Source organism: Melospiza georgiana, chromosome 1 (assembly GCF_028018845.1).
Source record: "Melospiza georgiana isolate bMelGeo1 chromosome 1, bMelGeo1.pri, whole genome shotgun sequence".
NCBI classification, from domain to species: domain Eukaryota; kingdom Metazoa; phylum Chordata; class Aves; order Passeriformes; family Passerellidae; genus Melospiza; species Melospiza georgiana.
In genome coordinates, this window is record NC_080430.1 from 132,114,209 (window position 1) to 132,128,542 (window position 14,334).

General features: G+C 42.8%; 1 protein-coding gene across 2 annotated transcripts; it reads right to left on the reverse strand.

Annotated features, from left to right (window-relative positions):
- Positions 1 to 4,117: 4,117 nt before the first annotated feature.
- KCNS2 (potassium voltage-gated channel modifier subfamily S member 2) lies at positions 4,118 to 14,131 on the reverse strand. 2 transcript variants are annotated; one of them, XM_058040791.1, is made up of 2 exons: positions 14,058 to 14,131; positions 4,118 to 13,525 (listed from the first exon to the last, which is right to left on the reverse strand). In XM_058040791.1, the coding sequence occupies exon 2, from the start codon at positions 13,486 to 13,488 to the stop codon at positions 12,055 to 12,057; it is 1,434 nt and encodes a 477-aa protein (XP_057896774.1). In that variant the 5' UTR covers positions 13,489 to 13,525; positions 14,058 to 14,131; the 3' UTR covers positions 4,118 to 12,054. The 2 variants fall into 2 exon arrangements, with proteins under 2 accessions (XP_057896774.1, XP_057896784.1); XM_058040801.1 differs by lacking the exon at positions 14,058 to 14,131 and adding an exon at positions 13,879 to 13,937.
- Positions 14,132 to 14,334: the final 203 nt, after the last annotated feature.

Consider the following 14,334-nt stretch of genomic DNA (forward strand, 5'->3'; position numbering starts at 1 on the left):
TGGTGCTTCCAAGCAGAATGTGTACTGTACAACTTCTGTGAAGCACTTGGTCTGCATATGGCTCTATCAGTGTGGTATGCTGAGGGTACTCTTTCTTAAGTGTATACCTGGTTATAAATATAAGCTCATCAGAAAGACCTCATGAAGTAAGAAAGTCTTTATTTCTTTGCATTCTTAAATATGTGAAAATTCTTCAATTGGAGTCCAGCTTACAGTGACATTTCTTTCTGTGTTTCCAAAGGTAGTGATGCATGTTAAATAATTTAGCTTGAAATAGATCTAAGATTATCAAGTCCAGTGTTAACCCAGCCCTGCAAACTCCACACTAAACCATGGCCCTAAGTGCAGCATCCACGTGTCTTCAGTCATCCAGGGATAGTGACCCCACCATTTCCCTGGGCAGCCTGTTCCAGTGCCTGACAATCTTTTCAGGGAAGAATTTTTTCCCAATACCAAATTAAGACCTGCCCTGGTGCATTTGAGGCTGTGTCATGCAGCTGGCTGGGAAATTTGCTGTGGGATATTTCCATGCCAGGCCATGATGCAGCAGTATTATGCCCACTATTGACAATGAAAGCCTTGGACACATCCTGCATAGCCCATGTTGTTTCTCATGATTGTGTTGTGCCAAATGGATATTAATAAGCCAATTAATAGCTTAAGCTTTTTGGAGAAAGCCTAATTACATTGATGGCTTAGTGTGAAGTTATTAACTTGCATTTGTGAAATACTTTTTCACAAAATGTGTTTCTCCTCTTTGTTCAGTGCATTCATTCTGGAAAGGGCCTATCTTTTACATGGTGTGCTTTCATCCATTTTGATTTGGTTTAATTTCTTAGCATTTTTAAAGCATATGTGAAAATTCCCCATATTTTCCTCCTTCTCTTCCTCCTGCTCAGGAAAATGAATGTGGGCATTACTTTTTAGGAGCATCCCCTGAGCCAAGTGTCCTTTGAACATAGTGGGCACATGCAAATGTCAGCAAGAGCTTTTATTCTCTTTTTCTATTCAGAGATCACTGAAGTCTCAGCTGTCCTGATTTTTCTTTCTTTGAAAGGATGGGATGTTCAGATTCTGAGCAAATCTTTCAGAATAATTGTTAGTCCCAGACCAATGCTTTATACTTTTTTCCATTATTTGCTACACAGTCCTCAGGACAGATTCACACTTCATTTCACTAGGCCTTCAGAGAGTCGTCTGCATTGGAGAAGAGTAGTGTTTGTCACAGAAAAAGGAAAAAAGAAACAATTTTTAAAAGTTTTCTTTGGGGAGAGAAGAAAAAGAATATGGCATCTGCAGCTGGCCAGGTGGCTTATGAGGCTAACTGTGGATGTGAGGAAAAATGTGTTGGCTGAAAAAAGCAAATCAGGTAGTCATCTGTACAACTTACTGCTCTGTGTTGATGTTTCACATCTGATTTTCTTCCGTTAATGTTTGTTGTCTTCGATGTTCATGCTTTATTCATCCTTTAAAGATAGAAGTTTTAATTTTTTTAAGCTTTATATAAATGGAAACATACCATAACAGTGCCAAGTAAATAAAAATGAAAAAGAACCTAATTAAAGTCACCAAAGTGGGGGTGTTTTCTGCTCCTTTCTTTGGGGTTACGGACGTTTCTGATGGCAGATGTTTGTGCATGGAGAGACTTTGCTTGCTCCAGCTCTGGGCAGACATGGATGGAGATGGTTTTATTGGAGGGCTGGATGAGCTGTGCCCCTGCTCAGGATGTCCTGTAAGTGTTGTGCCCTGCTGGAAGCCGCTGCTGTCCCCCTGCTCCTCTCCCTGCCGGGCACTGGGGCTCCTGCAGAGCGCAAGGAACCAACCCACGGCAGGGAGCCCTGCTCTGCTCAGAGAGCAGTGTGGGCCTGGAAGCTGTTGATCCCCAGCAGGGCAGCACTGAGCTCAAATCAATGCCTGTGGTCTGGGAAGCCTTGGAGGAGCCAGCTGTTTCCTCAGGGACAAAGCCATGCTGTGGTGGCAAACAGTTTTTGATGCTGCTTTACTTGGTTGGCTGGACTGCAGCATGGCCCATGGCCTTTGGGAAAGATAAAGTTCCTTGTGTCTATTTTTTATTGATGTACAAAAAATATTTAGGAAGTGATCTCAGTGCAGTAGAAGAGTTCAGCTAGCAACCTCTCCATGCCCTGTGCCAGGACCTACCTTAGTGCATCAGCTCTTTTCCTCAACCTCCCAAGTTCCTACTGTGGGTGCTGGCTTTAGCTTTGCCAGAAGTGATGGTGTGAGCAGGAATTTTTCATGTGCTGTTGGCAAACAGCCAGAGTTCTTGCCTGGTGCTCGTACTTGTTTGGTGCAAACAGGCCTTTCTAAAGGCCACAGAAAATTCAGAGGGGATAAACTGGGCACTAAGTAGGGAGCTGCCCAGGCAGCAAGAAGACACTGGAAGGAATTAAAACTGTAATCTGATTCTGGGCTCAAATATGGACTTTCTCTCTGTCACAATGGGGAGAAACATTATTGGCATTCACCATTTACCATGCCACTGCAAAGCCCAGCATCCTTAAAAATTTTTTCTTTAGGTATCACAGCTACAGAAATTAAATTTGTAAATATATATGGCCACATGCTAATGTACCTGCATATATTTTCCTCTGTCAAATTAATTGGGCCACATGTTGTTTACTAAAAATTTGTTTCCTCTCCTTGTGGATATTTCTTCTGAGGAACAGATATTGCAGTATCTCTCCCTAGCTTCTCCCAGAGAAAAGCTCAGCCCTCCCAGTCCTGTTTCACTCCCCTGTACAGTATTTGGAGCTGACCAGTATAATTCTCACAGCTGTTCCTTTGCTGCATACAGGTGTGCCCAGAAACAAGCACCCTACCCCCGCATTCCTCCTTTCATTCCCTCGGTGTCACTGGAAGGATTGATGCATGAGAAGGTGGCTGTGGCCCTCAGATGTTTCCAGCACTATTTCTTTTCCCCTATTCAGATCTTTCTGCTGCTTTGCACTCCTCCTGGCTCCCAAGGCCTGCATGGTTGTTGTTAAAAAAAGCCTCACAGCAAATACATCAAAGAGGGATACCAAAAGCTTTTGAGTTGATTTATATGACACTAAGCCTTTTGTGTGATGCATCAATTGATATTTCATTTTTATTGCAGTACAGTGGGGTATATGGGCTTAACAGCAAGAGGTGTCCTTTTGATCTCTCATCGCACATGAAAACAGGTGTCATAGTCCAGAGATTATGGAGGTCAGAGATTATTTGAGGAAGGATTAAGTAGTAGTACATTTTTCATACCAACCATATCCAAAAGCATGAGATTCTTTTAAAAGTGCAGCTGTTATTTCAGTCTAGATAAGTCGTATTTATTTGTCATATACCAATTTTTCCTGCTGAAAGAAGACTAGAATTTTTCAAAGTGTTTTGTATTAAAAATGCAGAAACAAGTCAAATGCTTCACTTGTAAGTACAATTAATAAAATAACTTTTCCTGAAATCCAGAGAAATTTTGGGTTGCTTTTCCTGTTAGTTGATCTTTACAAAAAATGGACTTGAGACTGTTCAGAAGATAATGGGGTGACTGTATTAATGTTCAGCACTGCACCAATTTATATACACATACAATTGCTTAGTCTAAATCTGATTTACCTCAGAAAGTTAACAGAATTCTCTGATGTGATGAGTACTGGTTCAGTATTTCAATAAATTTGCAATAAATACAACTGAAATATTGCTCTGACTCATTCCAAGAGTCTCTCATTCCATTAAAAACTCTAAAACAACCAAAAGCAATTTGGTAACCCACTATAGGTATGTGGGTATCTCTCCTGCTAAGGAAACACATCCACCACTGATTGCTCAGCTTTTATAAAAATAGATTTGTTTTTGAGGCTGTTTACATTCCACAATGTAATGTGGATAAAATCAATAGCAATAGTGTTATATTAGATTCAACAAACCCAAGAAGCCTGTTTCTCCCAGTTAGTGTAATTATAATTTTGTTGACAAGCAGATGTTTAAACAGCCCCCAAATATGTAATTATTAGAATAAGTAAGGAATTGAGGATCTCTAGCATGATAGGACCAGCAATACAGTAATTCTGCATCCCAAATTTTAATGCAAATTTATTCCAAGAATAAGTATAATTTTGAAGCCTTTTAAGTGTAGCTAGTGCTGATTTATTCAGTCCATCAACTGACATAAGTTTATACATCTCATAGCACTTGTCTTCAGTTACTGCCTCCACAAAAATCTCAACAGTTTGGTCCTATCTTTCAGCTAGAGTAGGAGAAAGTCTTATTTGCACAATGTTTGACTAATGTGAACTGTTTAGTTCAGCTCTTTGCTCTAGCACGAGGAGCAACCATTCAGGCTTTTTTAGAAGAGCTAGTGCTGCATTTCTGAGCTGTCTCCCAGCTTCTGTCCTGATCAGTGGGTCGAGGCTGCTCGGGGCTGAATGGGCAGCTGCTGTGTTCCCTCATCACAGCAAGTGACAGCACCTGCATGGCCTTACCTCCCCAATACTGTGAAGCTGCCAACCTCGTGTTGGGAGTGCCGTGCTGCTGACCCAGGGGAGGATATGTCTAGCACTCCTGGCTGTGTGTAGAAATTTGAAGTTGAAACATTTGGAAGGTGGGCTCTGACTTTTGGTCCAGATCTTTAATTGAGACCATGCAAGACATGACTGCCCTGTGCACTTTGCAAGGAAAGAATTGAAACACTGCTCAGTTGCAGCTTTGTTTTCCCTTCAGGTTTGTTCTTTTCTGGGCTGCATTGTATTAATGCTTTATTTTAAAAGCCCAGAACAGAAACAGACTAACTTTTCATTCCCTATGGCTTTCCTCTCATCTTCTCTGGGAAGATGAAAAGATGCACTTTGCTTTATAATACTGCTTTCTCAGGATGGAAAATTGTCAGGTGTTTTGTTTCAGGTATCATTAGCTGTCTAGCAAAGACTTTTTCTTCTGTATTCTTGGTATGTCTAGACTGACCTTTCTCTGAATCTAAAGGGATTCCCAAGGAAATCAAATGCACCTGTCACCTCTGTTCCTTTCCCAGCATGTTAAATTGTTTTGGTGCTCTGGGGCTCCTGCTGAGTGTGAGGAAGCATATTTGTTTTTTTCTGTGCTGGTGGATGGGCCAGTGCTGTGTTACTCTGCCTCACATGAGGCAGAATCCTTTGTGTTCTCCAGCAGTGCACTGGTAACACTGAGGAGAGCCCCAGTACAGTTCCAATTTGGGGAATTTGAGAGCCAGGAGTGGGGCTGCCCTCATCAATGTATAAGGAAGGCCCAAGCATTTTTGCCATCAAAAGCATAAGCAAAATTTCCCTATATCTATAAAGCATTTTCAATACTGCAGCTGAGATGTCCCTTGCAAAAATCAACTGCCAGGCCTCGTAGTTCACTTGCCAGGCTGAGGAAGGAAGGATTGGAGAAGGAGCTGCATCCTGACTTTGGCTGGTTGAGATGTCCCTGTTGTGGGGCCTGCCTTGCCTCTCTGCTGACCCTGCAAGAGAGGGGGAGACACAAAAGGTGAGTAGGATGGGGATAAGCCACTCTTCTGGAAGGTGCTTGCAAGTGGCATCGCCTCTTCCCTGCTTTCAGCTGTCTTCTTCAGAGCATGCTCCCACAGGGAATGCTGAGAACCAGCTCACCAAAGAAAAATACATCCAGGGCTTCTTCCTTCAATAGGGAAGGGATCAAAATGTTAAAAAATTATCATGCCAACTGTGGCAGTAGGAAGGTGTGCCTTGGTATGGAAAGAAGAATGAAATAACATAGAGAGTAGATTTTTCCCAAAAGTAAACCACAATTTTCTGCCATACTTGGAAAACCTAACACAGGGAGGTGCTAGCCCATAGTCTGACATGCCTAGGCACTGATACAATGGAAATAAATTAGAATTTACCTAATGGTAATCAAATGGATGTTCCTTAATGGGGCTATGGTAGGGTGTCAGTATTCAGAAAATTTCCTAGAATGGGATGGAACATGAATTTCAAAAACAGCATAGTAATTTGAAAGGATAATTTCTACTGAAAGTTAGTGGGATCGATATTCCTAATTCAGGAACTCCAAACCCCCATTTTGCTGTGTTACAGCCCCAGCACATCACTTTTTCTCATATGTCATGGAGGCTGCAGGAATAGCCACATCAGGCTATGGCAGACAGAGAGGGTGAAGCAGGAGGTACAGGACTTGGGATGGGCAGCACAGCAGCTGCTGGCAAGCAAACTGAGCCACTGTGTGAGTACCACTCATCTTCCAAGTAAGATGAAGAGTTTTCTTTGAAAGTCAACAGCATCATCAGAGGAATTGTCTGCTCAAAGCTACACAGACTTTTGCACCACACAGAACATCTGCACATTGGGTGACAACAAGCAGATGTTGGACCGTGCATCTGAAAATGGGCAGCTCTTGGGCTGCTTTAGATCTGTAGAAGGAATTGTCAGATTTATAGCAGTCTTTGTCCAATTCCTGAAAAACTTAGCCCTGTTTATATCTGAACAGGGATTTGTGAGAAGCCAGAGCCCATTAGTACCCTTAAAGAAAAAAAGTAAGAGTGGGAGGTGCTGATGTTTCTTTGCACTTCTGTGAAGCTGAAATGCTGGATTTGTGCCACTGCCTCTTATGGCAAATTCATGTGTTTATCCAAGTGAGGACTTACATGATTTAGGGTTGTGTGTAAAGGGTGAGGCGATGTCAGGCAAACAAATTTCTGCAGTGGGAGGTCAGCGTGAGTCCCAACACCTGTGAGATGATTCTCCATCCTCATTTCCAGCAGGGCAAATAAATTCCAGAGCCAGACCTTTGCCAGCAGTGTCATGTGATCTTGGGAAACACTTTCTAGACTGTTTGGAGGTTGCTTCCTCCACTTGACAACTCGTAATTTTATATCTGAGGGGTGAAGAGATCCACAATTTTTAATGAGAGTTATGTTTCTTAGCAGCTTCAGTGATTGCTCTGTAGAACTGTTGCTTTGAATAATGTATTACCCATTGCTCTATTTTTAACCCCGTAAATTATTCTCAGATGAGAAGCAAAATATTTTTTTTCAGTAAAAAGGCAGAATCAGTAAAAAATGCTTCAGAAATCAGATGGGAACATTCTTTTATCCTGTCTGAATAGTGTGCAACTTGAAAGTTAGTTACAGGAGATCAAATTAATTTCTGATGTAACTTAATGGGAAGCCAGGTGCATAAATTGGAAAAGAAAATAAGAATAACATGAGAAAAGAACAGTTCTGGCACAACACCTCACCAAGGGATATGACTGGTGCCTTGGGTTGAATGTTGTTTGAAAGCACCATCAAAGGTAGATTAAAGTCAGGAGCATTGTGGGAGGAAATGGATAACCAGCACAGCAGGAGCAGTTACTCCAGGGGCTTTCTGCTGCTTATATGTGCACAGCTGGGGCCTCTAGGGATGGGGCTTATTTTGGAAGAGATGAAAGGTCGTGTCAAGTTGATTTAGTGCCTACAAATGCTGGTGGTATGTTGTTTAGTCCCTAATCTGTCAGGTAGAGAACAAGAGGCTTGTACTGTTTGTTCAACTGAAAAATGTGGGTTCCCCACCACAACCACCAATTAAGAGCATTTCTAAGAATAGAAATCTAGCCTGATGTGCATGTTTAAAAAAACTTATCTGCACAATGAGGCTCAGGCTTCTCTGATTAAAATATTTACTCAGAATGTCCTGAAACTTAAATCAGTTTTAGATCTCTGGTAAAAGATAATTTTTTATGCATTTAATTTCCTTTTTGTGGCACAAAACTGAGTTATTTAGTGCATTACACACTACTGGGACAAGACACACAGTACAAAGAGCACCAAATACTGTAGTTCCTTGCAGTCTTGTAAAGTTCTATACAAAAAGGTACAGTTACTGGAGGTATTAAATTTGGAAAACTAAATGCAAAGTTTTTTGGTTTTAAGTTTGCAGTGGAAGTGGCCCATGCTCTATATAACATGGGAGGAAAAACCAGTCTGTTTTCAAAATGGAAAGTCTGCAGGGAAAGAGAGAATTAGCAACTGATGAAAGCAAATGAGTAATAAACCAGGCAATAATACAAAATCTGAACATACATAAAAAGCTTAATCACAATCTATATATAGATTTTACATCTCAGGAACATAATGTAACATTTTGCTTCTCAAGGGCATCTCTGACTCTCATAATACCCTAGATTTGTACTAGAAATCCAGATTCTCTAACAGTTTATTCCTTGCAATAAAGTGAGTTGCCTCATTTGAAATATTACCACAATTCTCATTTAAATGATACAAAGCTCTCAGATGAAAGGGAGTAGGCACAGCGTTTTCACTGGTGCCACCAAGGTGATTGTCACAGGCAGGAGGAGCACAGGCTCCTGCAATGTTCTTCAGAAAACTGCACATCCCTACTGAGCAGATTCATGACCAGCTCTGGAGAAAGTGGGCAGTTAGTGCTCTCATCCTTCAGTCCTGACCCAGTGGTGTGTGGCAGTGCACATGTCCTGCTCTCACACAGCAGGGAGTGAGCAAATCTGGCAAAAGTACTGACTGTGCAAAAAGTCTCTTCTCCCCTGTGAACCTTTGGAGAGATTGCATTTTTTCTTCAAAGTGTAATGTAAACATTTTCCTGTAGCTTTTATTTAATGAGAGCTAAGTTTTTGCAGCACGTACTGCACTGAGCCCTAGAATAGACATTACTTCATAAAATGGCAGGAAAGATGTGCCCTGTTCTCCTTACCTAGATATTTTGGGGGCAGCTAAGACAGCAATGTTTCTGAAATAATTAAATTGTTATTCTGCTCAGTAAAAAATTCTGTTAGTCATAAGCAAATATTAAAACTGCTGTACAGTACTGTCCAATGCTCAAACTTAATAAATCTAAGCAGGAGTAATGCAAAAAAAGGGCTACATCCCCTAGCGTGGCCAAGAGAACAGGACTTGCAAAAAGAAAACTAAAAGGAAGCTTGAGAGGTATAAACCTGTGAAAATGCGTATGTAAGACCATATGGTTGCTGTCTATAAATATACCAAGAGGAAAATGAAATTTTTAAGCTAAAGAACAGTGTTGGCAAAAGAAAAAAAATGCCGGTATAAAGCAGCCATTAATAAAATTGTGCTAAAAGTTGTGCAAGCCTTGGAGAGCAGCACAGCTCTGGAATGGTCTTCAGGAGGAGGTGGGGGCAAAAATGTGACTACTTTTAACATGGAGTCAGTTAAGTTTATGAAAGGAATTCCTGTGCACTGTGTAAAGTAATTGCCATGATAATAAGAACATCTTAAATTTCAGTACTTTATTTATTTAGTGTCTTTGATCAAAAGCACTTATATAAAAATGCAATAATGAAAATTCCTTTCAAGCACTACAATAAAAGTTGGAATTCCTTGGGTATTTCATTTTCTTTAGTGAAATGCAATTTGAACATGTTCCAGTCAATATTTGCAGAAATGACGGAACATTAGTCCTACAAATAATAATAAATCTAGAACATAAGATAAGCTATAGGTTATTGAAATGATGTGTTGCAAAGTTAAATCCAACCTTTGCAATGTTTAACAAGCAACAGCTGAGGGAATTTGTGGCTCTTTGGCAAGTCTACAGGGCTCACCAAATAACTGCTCTCAAAGTCTCCGGTTTTCAGCTCTGTAAATCTACTGTTTATGAAACGGAGGTAAAACCACTTCTTGGAGTTCTCCAAAAGCCCCACCCAACAGACAGAGTTTGCAGTGTCCTTTGCATCAGTGAGAGAATTGCAAACCTTGCAGCATGTAACCTGACTGGAGTGTATGTGCTGCCCATGCCCACCTCTTTCTCCCCTTGTTCCTTTCTTCGTGTTTCAGTTCCAGGGGTGCCCTCACGCTGCTCTGTGTGTCAGGTGGCTGTTTGTGGGTGTGTCATAGCTTACACATGTGCAGAATGAATCAGGGACAGGAATGCTGAATTTATGCCTGGGAGTCTGCAGAAATGGAATTGAACCAGCCCTATCCAGAAGTGTAAACCTTAGCAAAATGTTTCAAGTTTGGTCACCAAATTCAGGTTATCCAGGTCTGCCTTCAGGACCACGTGTATGACACTTTCAGTCTCAGGGACAGCAAGCAATGGCTCGCCAACTGACTTATAACTTGTGCAGGCTCTGTTGGAAATTGGTAAGGTTGGAAATGACCTTTTCCCCTCACACTTCATGGCCTAAATCAGCTACTGATGTGAGGGGAGGGTGTCCAACTTTAATGGTGGGGGGGGGGGGAGAGTAAGTTATTTCACACTGTGTATTCTGTCACAGATCACTGGGCAAACAGAAATGTGACCCTGGGTGCTCAGCTTTCTGTTTTTTAGGTGGAGCTGATACAGCATCAAAGGATCCAGACCAAGCTGCAACCTCTAATTGCCTTAATGAGGCAATTACCTATTCATACCATATTTGCTTTATTTTGTTGGTTGAGCCACTCTTTGTCATGGTTTAAAAACACAGTCTTCCAAAAAGACAATTTCAGCTTTAGTATTTTTTCTTCTAACTAGATTGAATTTAATTTCTGCAGCTCTCTACTCTTCACAAGTAAAACTAACAAAAAAATTAATTGGAACATTATATGTAATGAATGGGATGGAAAAGCAGTAGGATCTGAAGAGAAATGCTGTTCTGCCCACTGAGTGCCAGTAGTTTGTTTTCTAGCACAGATGTGAAAAGAGGGCAGCAGTGGCTTCTGCCTGTTGACTACAAGTGTTTGATCTCTGTACAATTGCGTAAGGGAGGAGACTGAGCACTCAAAAACCAACTCTATGCAGATTCATTATTACTCTTGAAATTGCATATGATCTGTTCTCTCGTGTTTTGTTTTGTTTTTTTAAACAAGTACATGCCAGCCCTTGAAAGGATTAAAATTGACTACATCACAGAAGTAGGTAGGAGGATCTACCCACAGATAGTGCAGTATTAAGCTCTTTATCTGTTCCCTTCTTAGGCCCTTAGACTCTCCCTTAGCTGTAAATTGAGAGTTTCTTTCTGAGTGAAAATGGTTTTTTTGCTTAGAGATTCCTTGGCAGAAATTTTAATGGAATTGTCTGTCATCAACACCTGCTTTCAAGCTTTACCGATAAAATTAGATTTTGTATCTCAGCATCACATATGGCATCTTTATAATTAGTCTTTTTGCAGTATATGAATGTCAGTTCCTAAAATGATGCCTGTACTGTTCATGTGGGAATATTTCACTTCATTAATCAAATCCAAGTTTTTCATTGGTGCTTCAAATTGTTTAAAAGCCACATCTTCATATGTCTAATCTCAAAACCTTTTTGATGGACTGATACAACACATTTGCAGCTGCACTGGGACCAAGCTGTGAGCACATCCCTTCTGGAAATGGGATTCTAGAGCTCTAGATGGGCCTCCATTCCTAGAGTCACTTGTGGAAATGTAGTCTTTGAATATGTAGCTATCTGAAAATGAGGGGTGGCCTTTTTTAGAGGGCTCAGTATTGATCTAATCTTGGAAACAGAGGAAGGTCTATGCCCAGAAGATTCTGAAAAATATTATTATACATAACATTTCAGAACAAGAACACACAGATTTTAACACACACTCTCAAGAATAAGCAAACTCAGAGGTGTTTTCAGGCAAGTGATGATCAGAATCACTGGTCAGCAATATAGGTAGAAGTGTTGCCGTGTCAGTGACTCACAGGTGGCTGTTTCAAACCATTGTAAAATGCATGGGAAATCTTATACTAGTACAGACACCAGTATAGGTGATAGGTGATTTTTTCATTACTCATGTCACAGCTGAGAATTTTTATTCCACTTGGGTACATTCATTTCTCTGCTCATATGAGAAAATGCACAAAGCAACAGATCATCACTATACCACTAGTAGTAATGGCATGAAAGTGGTAACATTTGTATGGAAGTCAGCACTCAGTACCCTTATGCAACAAGATGAAAATGTGCAAACTGTTAACTTGTGATAGAAATGTCTTTAGTTTCTCAAGTGCAAAGTGCAGTGTCAGCAACACTATCTTCTAGGGAAAAAAAAAAGACAAATAGGAAAACATTTATAAACATAGCTCTTGATAGCTCTCATGCAAACTGCTGTCAGACTTGTACACTAATGCAGTGAATCATTCAGGCTCAGCTCACTGGGGGTACTCCTGCTCATATTGGTCAGGCTGGCCATAAGGGATTTAACTTTATAAGCATAGTAGTCCCTTAAGTTGACAGATGGAACTTCTTTCATGCCATCACCAAAATCACAGCTTCTCATGGCACTCTCTAACTGCTTCTGACGCCTATAGAAGTGAGAGAATTTATTAAAGATCAGTGTAATGGGAAGCACTACCACTAGGATACCAGCTAGGATGCATGCAGATGCTGTCAGCTTGCCAGCAGTGCTCCCTGGCACCACGTCCCCGTAGCCCACTGTGGTCATGCTAACAGTAGCCCACCACCAACAAGCAGGGATGGTGGCTAACCCCTCATTGTCTTCTTTCTCAATAGTGTAAGCCACTACTGAGAAAATGGAGATGCCCACAGAGAGGTAGAGTAAAAGAAGCCCCACCTCTCTGTAGCTGTACTTCAGAGTGGCTCCAAGAGACCTGAGACCTGTGGAGTGTCTGGCAAGCTTCAATATGCGGAAAATCCTCATGAGTCTCAGGACTTGTGCAACTCTGCCTAAATTTGCTAAAGTCGGACTACTTTCCACCACCAAGTTGACAATTAATGTAATATAAAATGGAAGGATGGACATTAGGTCAATCAAATTCAGGGCATGCTTGAAAAATTTTAAAAAGTCAGGAGCTACTGCAAATCTTGCCACCAGTTCAAAAGTGAACCATGCAATACCAAAATGTTCCACGATTTCAAAGCGAGGGTCTTCCTCGGTGTTCCCGTTGCTGTCAACAATCTGGAAGTCTGGGAGGCTGTTCAGGCACATGGTCACAATGGAGCCCAACACCACCACTATGGAAAGGACGCTGAAGATACGGCTTAAAACCGAGTACCCAGGGTTATCCAAAGCAAGCCAGAGCTGCCTCCTGATGTTTCCAAAGGGCTGTTTGTCAAATTTAGAGGCATCATTGTAGAATGCCAAAATCTCATCAAAAGAAGACGTCGTACTTTCCTGGTCACTTTGTTCCTCCCATTTCTCTTGGTCTGGCTCCATTTTCCTCCCATGGTAGCTATAACTGCAGCAGGAGTCTATAAAGAATTCATTGATTCCCCAGTATTCAATCTCTTGGCTGAAAGAAAAGACACAGAGTTCACCCATCACGTGGAGCTTGCCAGTGTTATAAAAATGTAGCACGTAAGGAAAGAGCTCGGGGTTCCTGTCAAAATAAAATTCATTCTTGGTGTCATCATAGTCATCACAAAGCTCCAGTATTGACTCCTTTGAATGGCAGCTCAGCAATTTGCCCAGCCTGGTCTCGGGGAACCTTAATAATGTGTTGGATCTCATCTTTTTCTTGAAGCCTCCAACGTTGATGCTGATCTCATTGTCTTCAAAATTCGCTTCAGATAAAGTCCTCAGACTCTGCCCTGTCATAGTGAGCTCCTTCCAAAGGTGGGTAGGGAATGAAAACCTAGGATTCAATTACACAGAAAGTTGGCAAAATGAACAAATCTACAGCATGTTCACCTATTGATGTTTCATGATCTTTCTTTTCTTTTTCTCTTCTTTCTTTTCTTTTTTTTGCTCTCTCTCTCTCTCTCCTTCTCTCCTTTCCTTCTCCCCCCTTCACTCCCCTGTTCACTCACTTTCCCTCCCTTTTTCTCCCTCTGCCCCCGTTTCTCCCCTTTTCCCTCTTTTCTTTTCTCCCACGCCCCAGCGAAGACCTTGAGGGAGGCTCCTTTGTTCCCGCGGCATGCTCCTGTCCCTCCCCTCGCCCTTCACCTGGGCTGCGGCTGTCGCTCCCACCGAGCCCCCGTTACTCACGGCCTTTGTGCCACCGGGGCCGCGCGGACCTTTCATTCCCTCCCGGCCCCGCCACACAGGAGCCCCCGCCGCCGCCCGGGGTGCCGCGCCGCGCCGCGCCTCAGGGGCCGGAGCCCCGCTCCGACCGCGGGGAGCCCGCCCGGCCCCGCCCGGCCCGCGGCTCTCGGCGCCCGCCCTACCTGCTGCCTCAGCGGCCGCGGCCCCCCGCCGGCGCGCCCCGCTGCCCCCGGGCCCCGCCCGCCATCGCCGCCGCCCGCGGGGGCCGCCAGGGCTCGCCTCGCTGCCCGGGGCTGCCGGTGCCGGGGCAGTGCTGCTGCTGGAGGGGTGCTGCTGCCGGTGCCGGGGAATGCCGGTGCCGGAGATGTGCTGCTGCCGGGGGATGCCGGTGCCAGGGAATGCCGGTGCCGGGGGGGTGCCGGTGCCGGGCAGGGCAGGGCTGGGCAGGGCAGGGCAGGA

What these genes read in the sequence shown, in the direction of transcription:
- KCNS2 (XM_058040791.1), bottom strand. Translation starts at nt 13,488, where the DNA reads ATGACAGGGCAGAGTCTGAGGACTTTATCTGAAGCGAATTTTGAAGAC.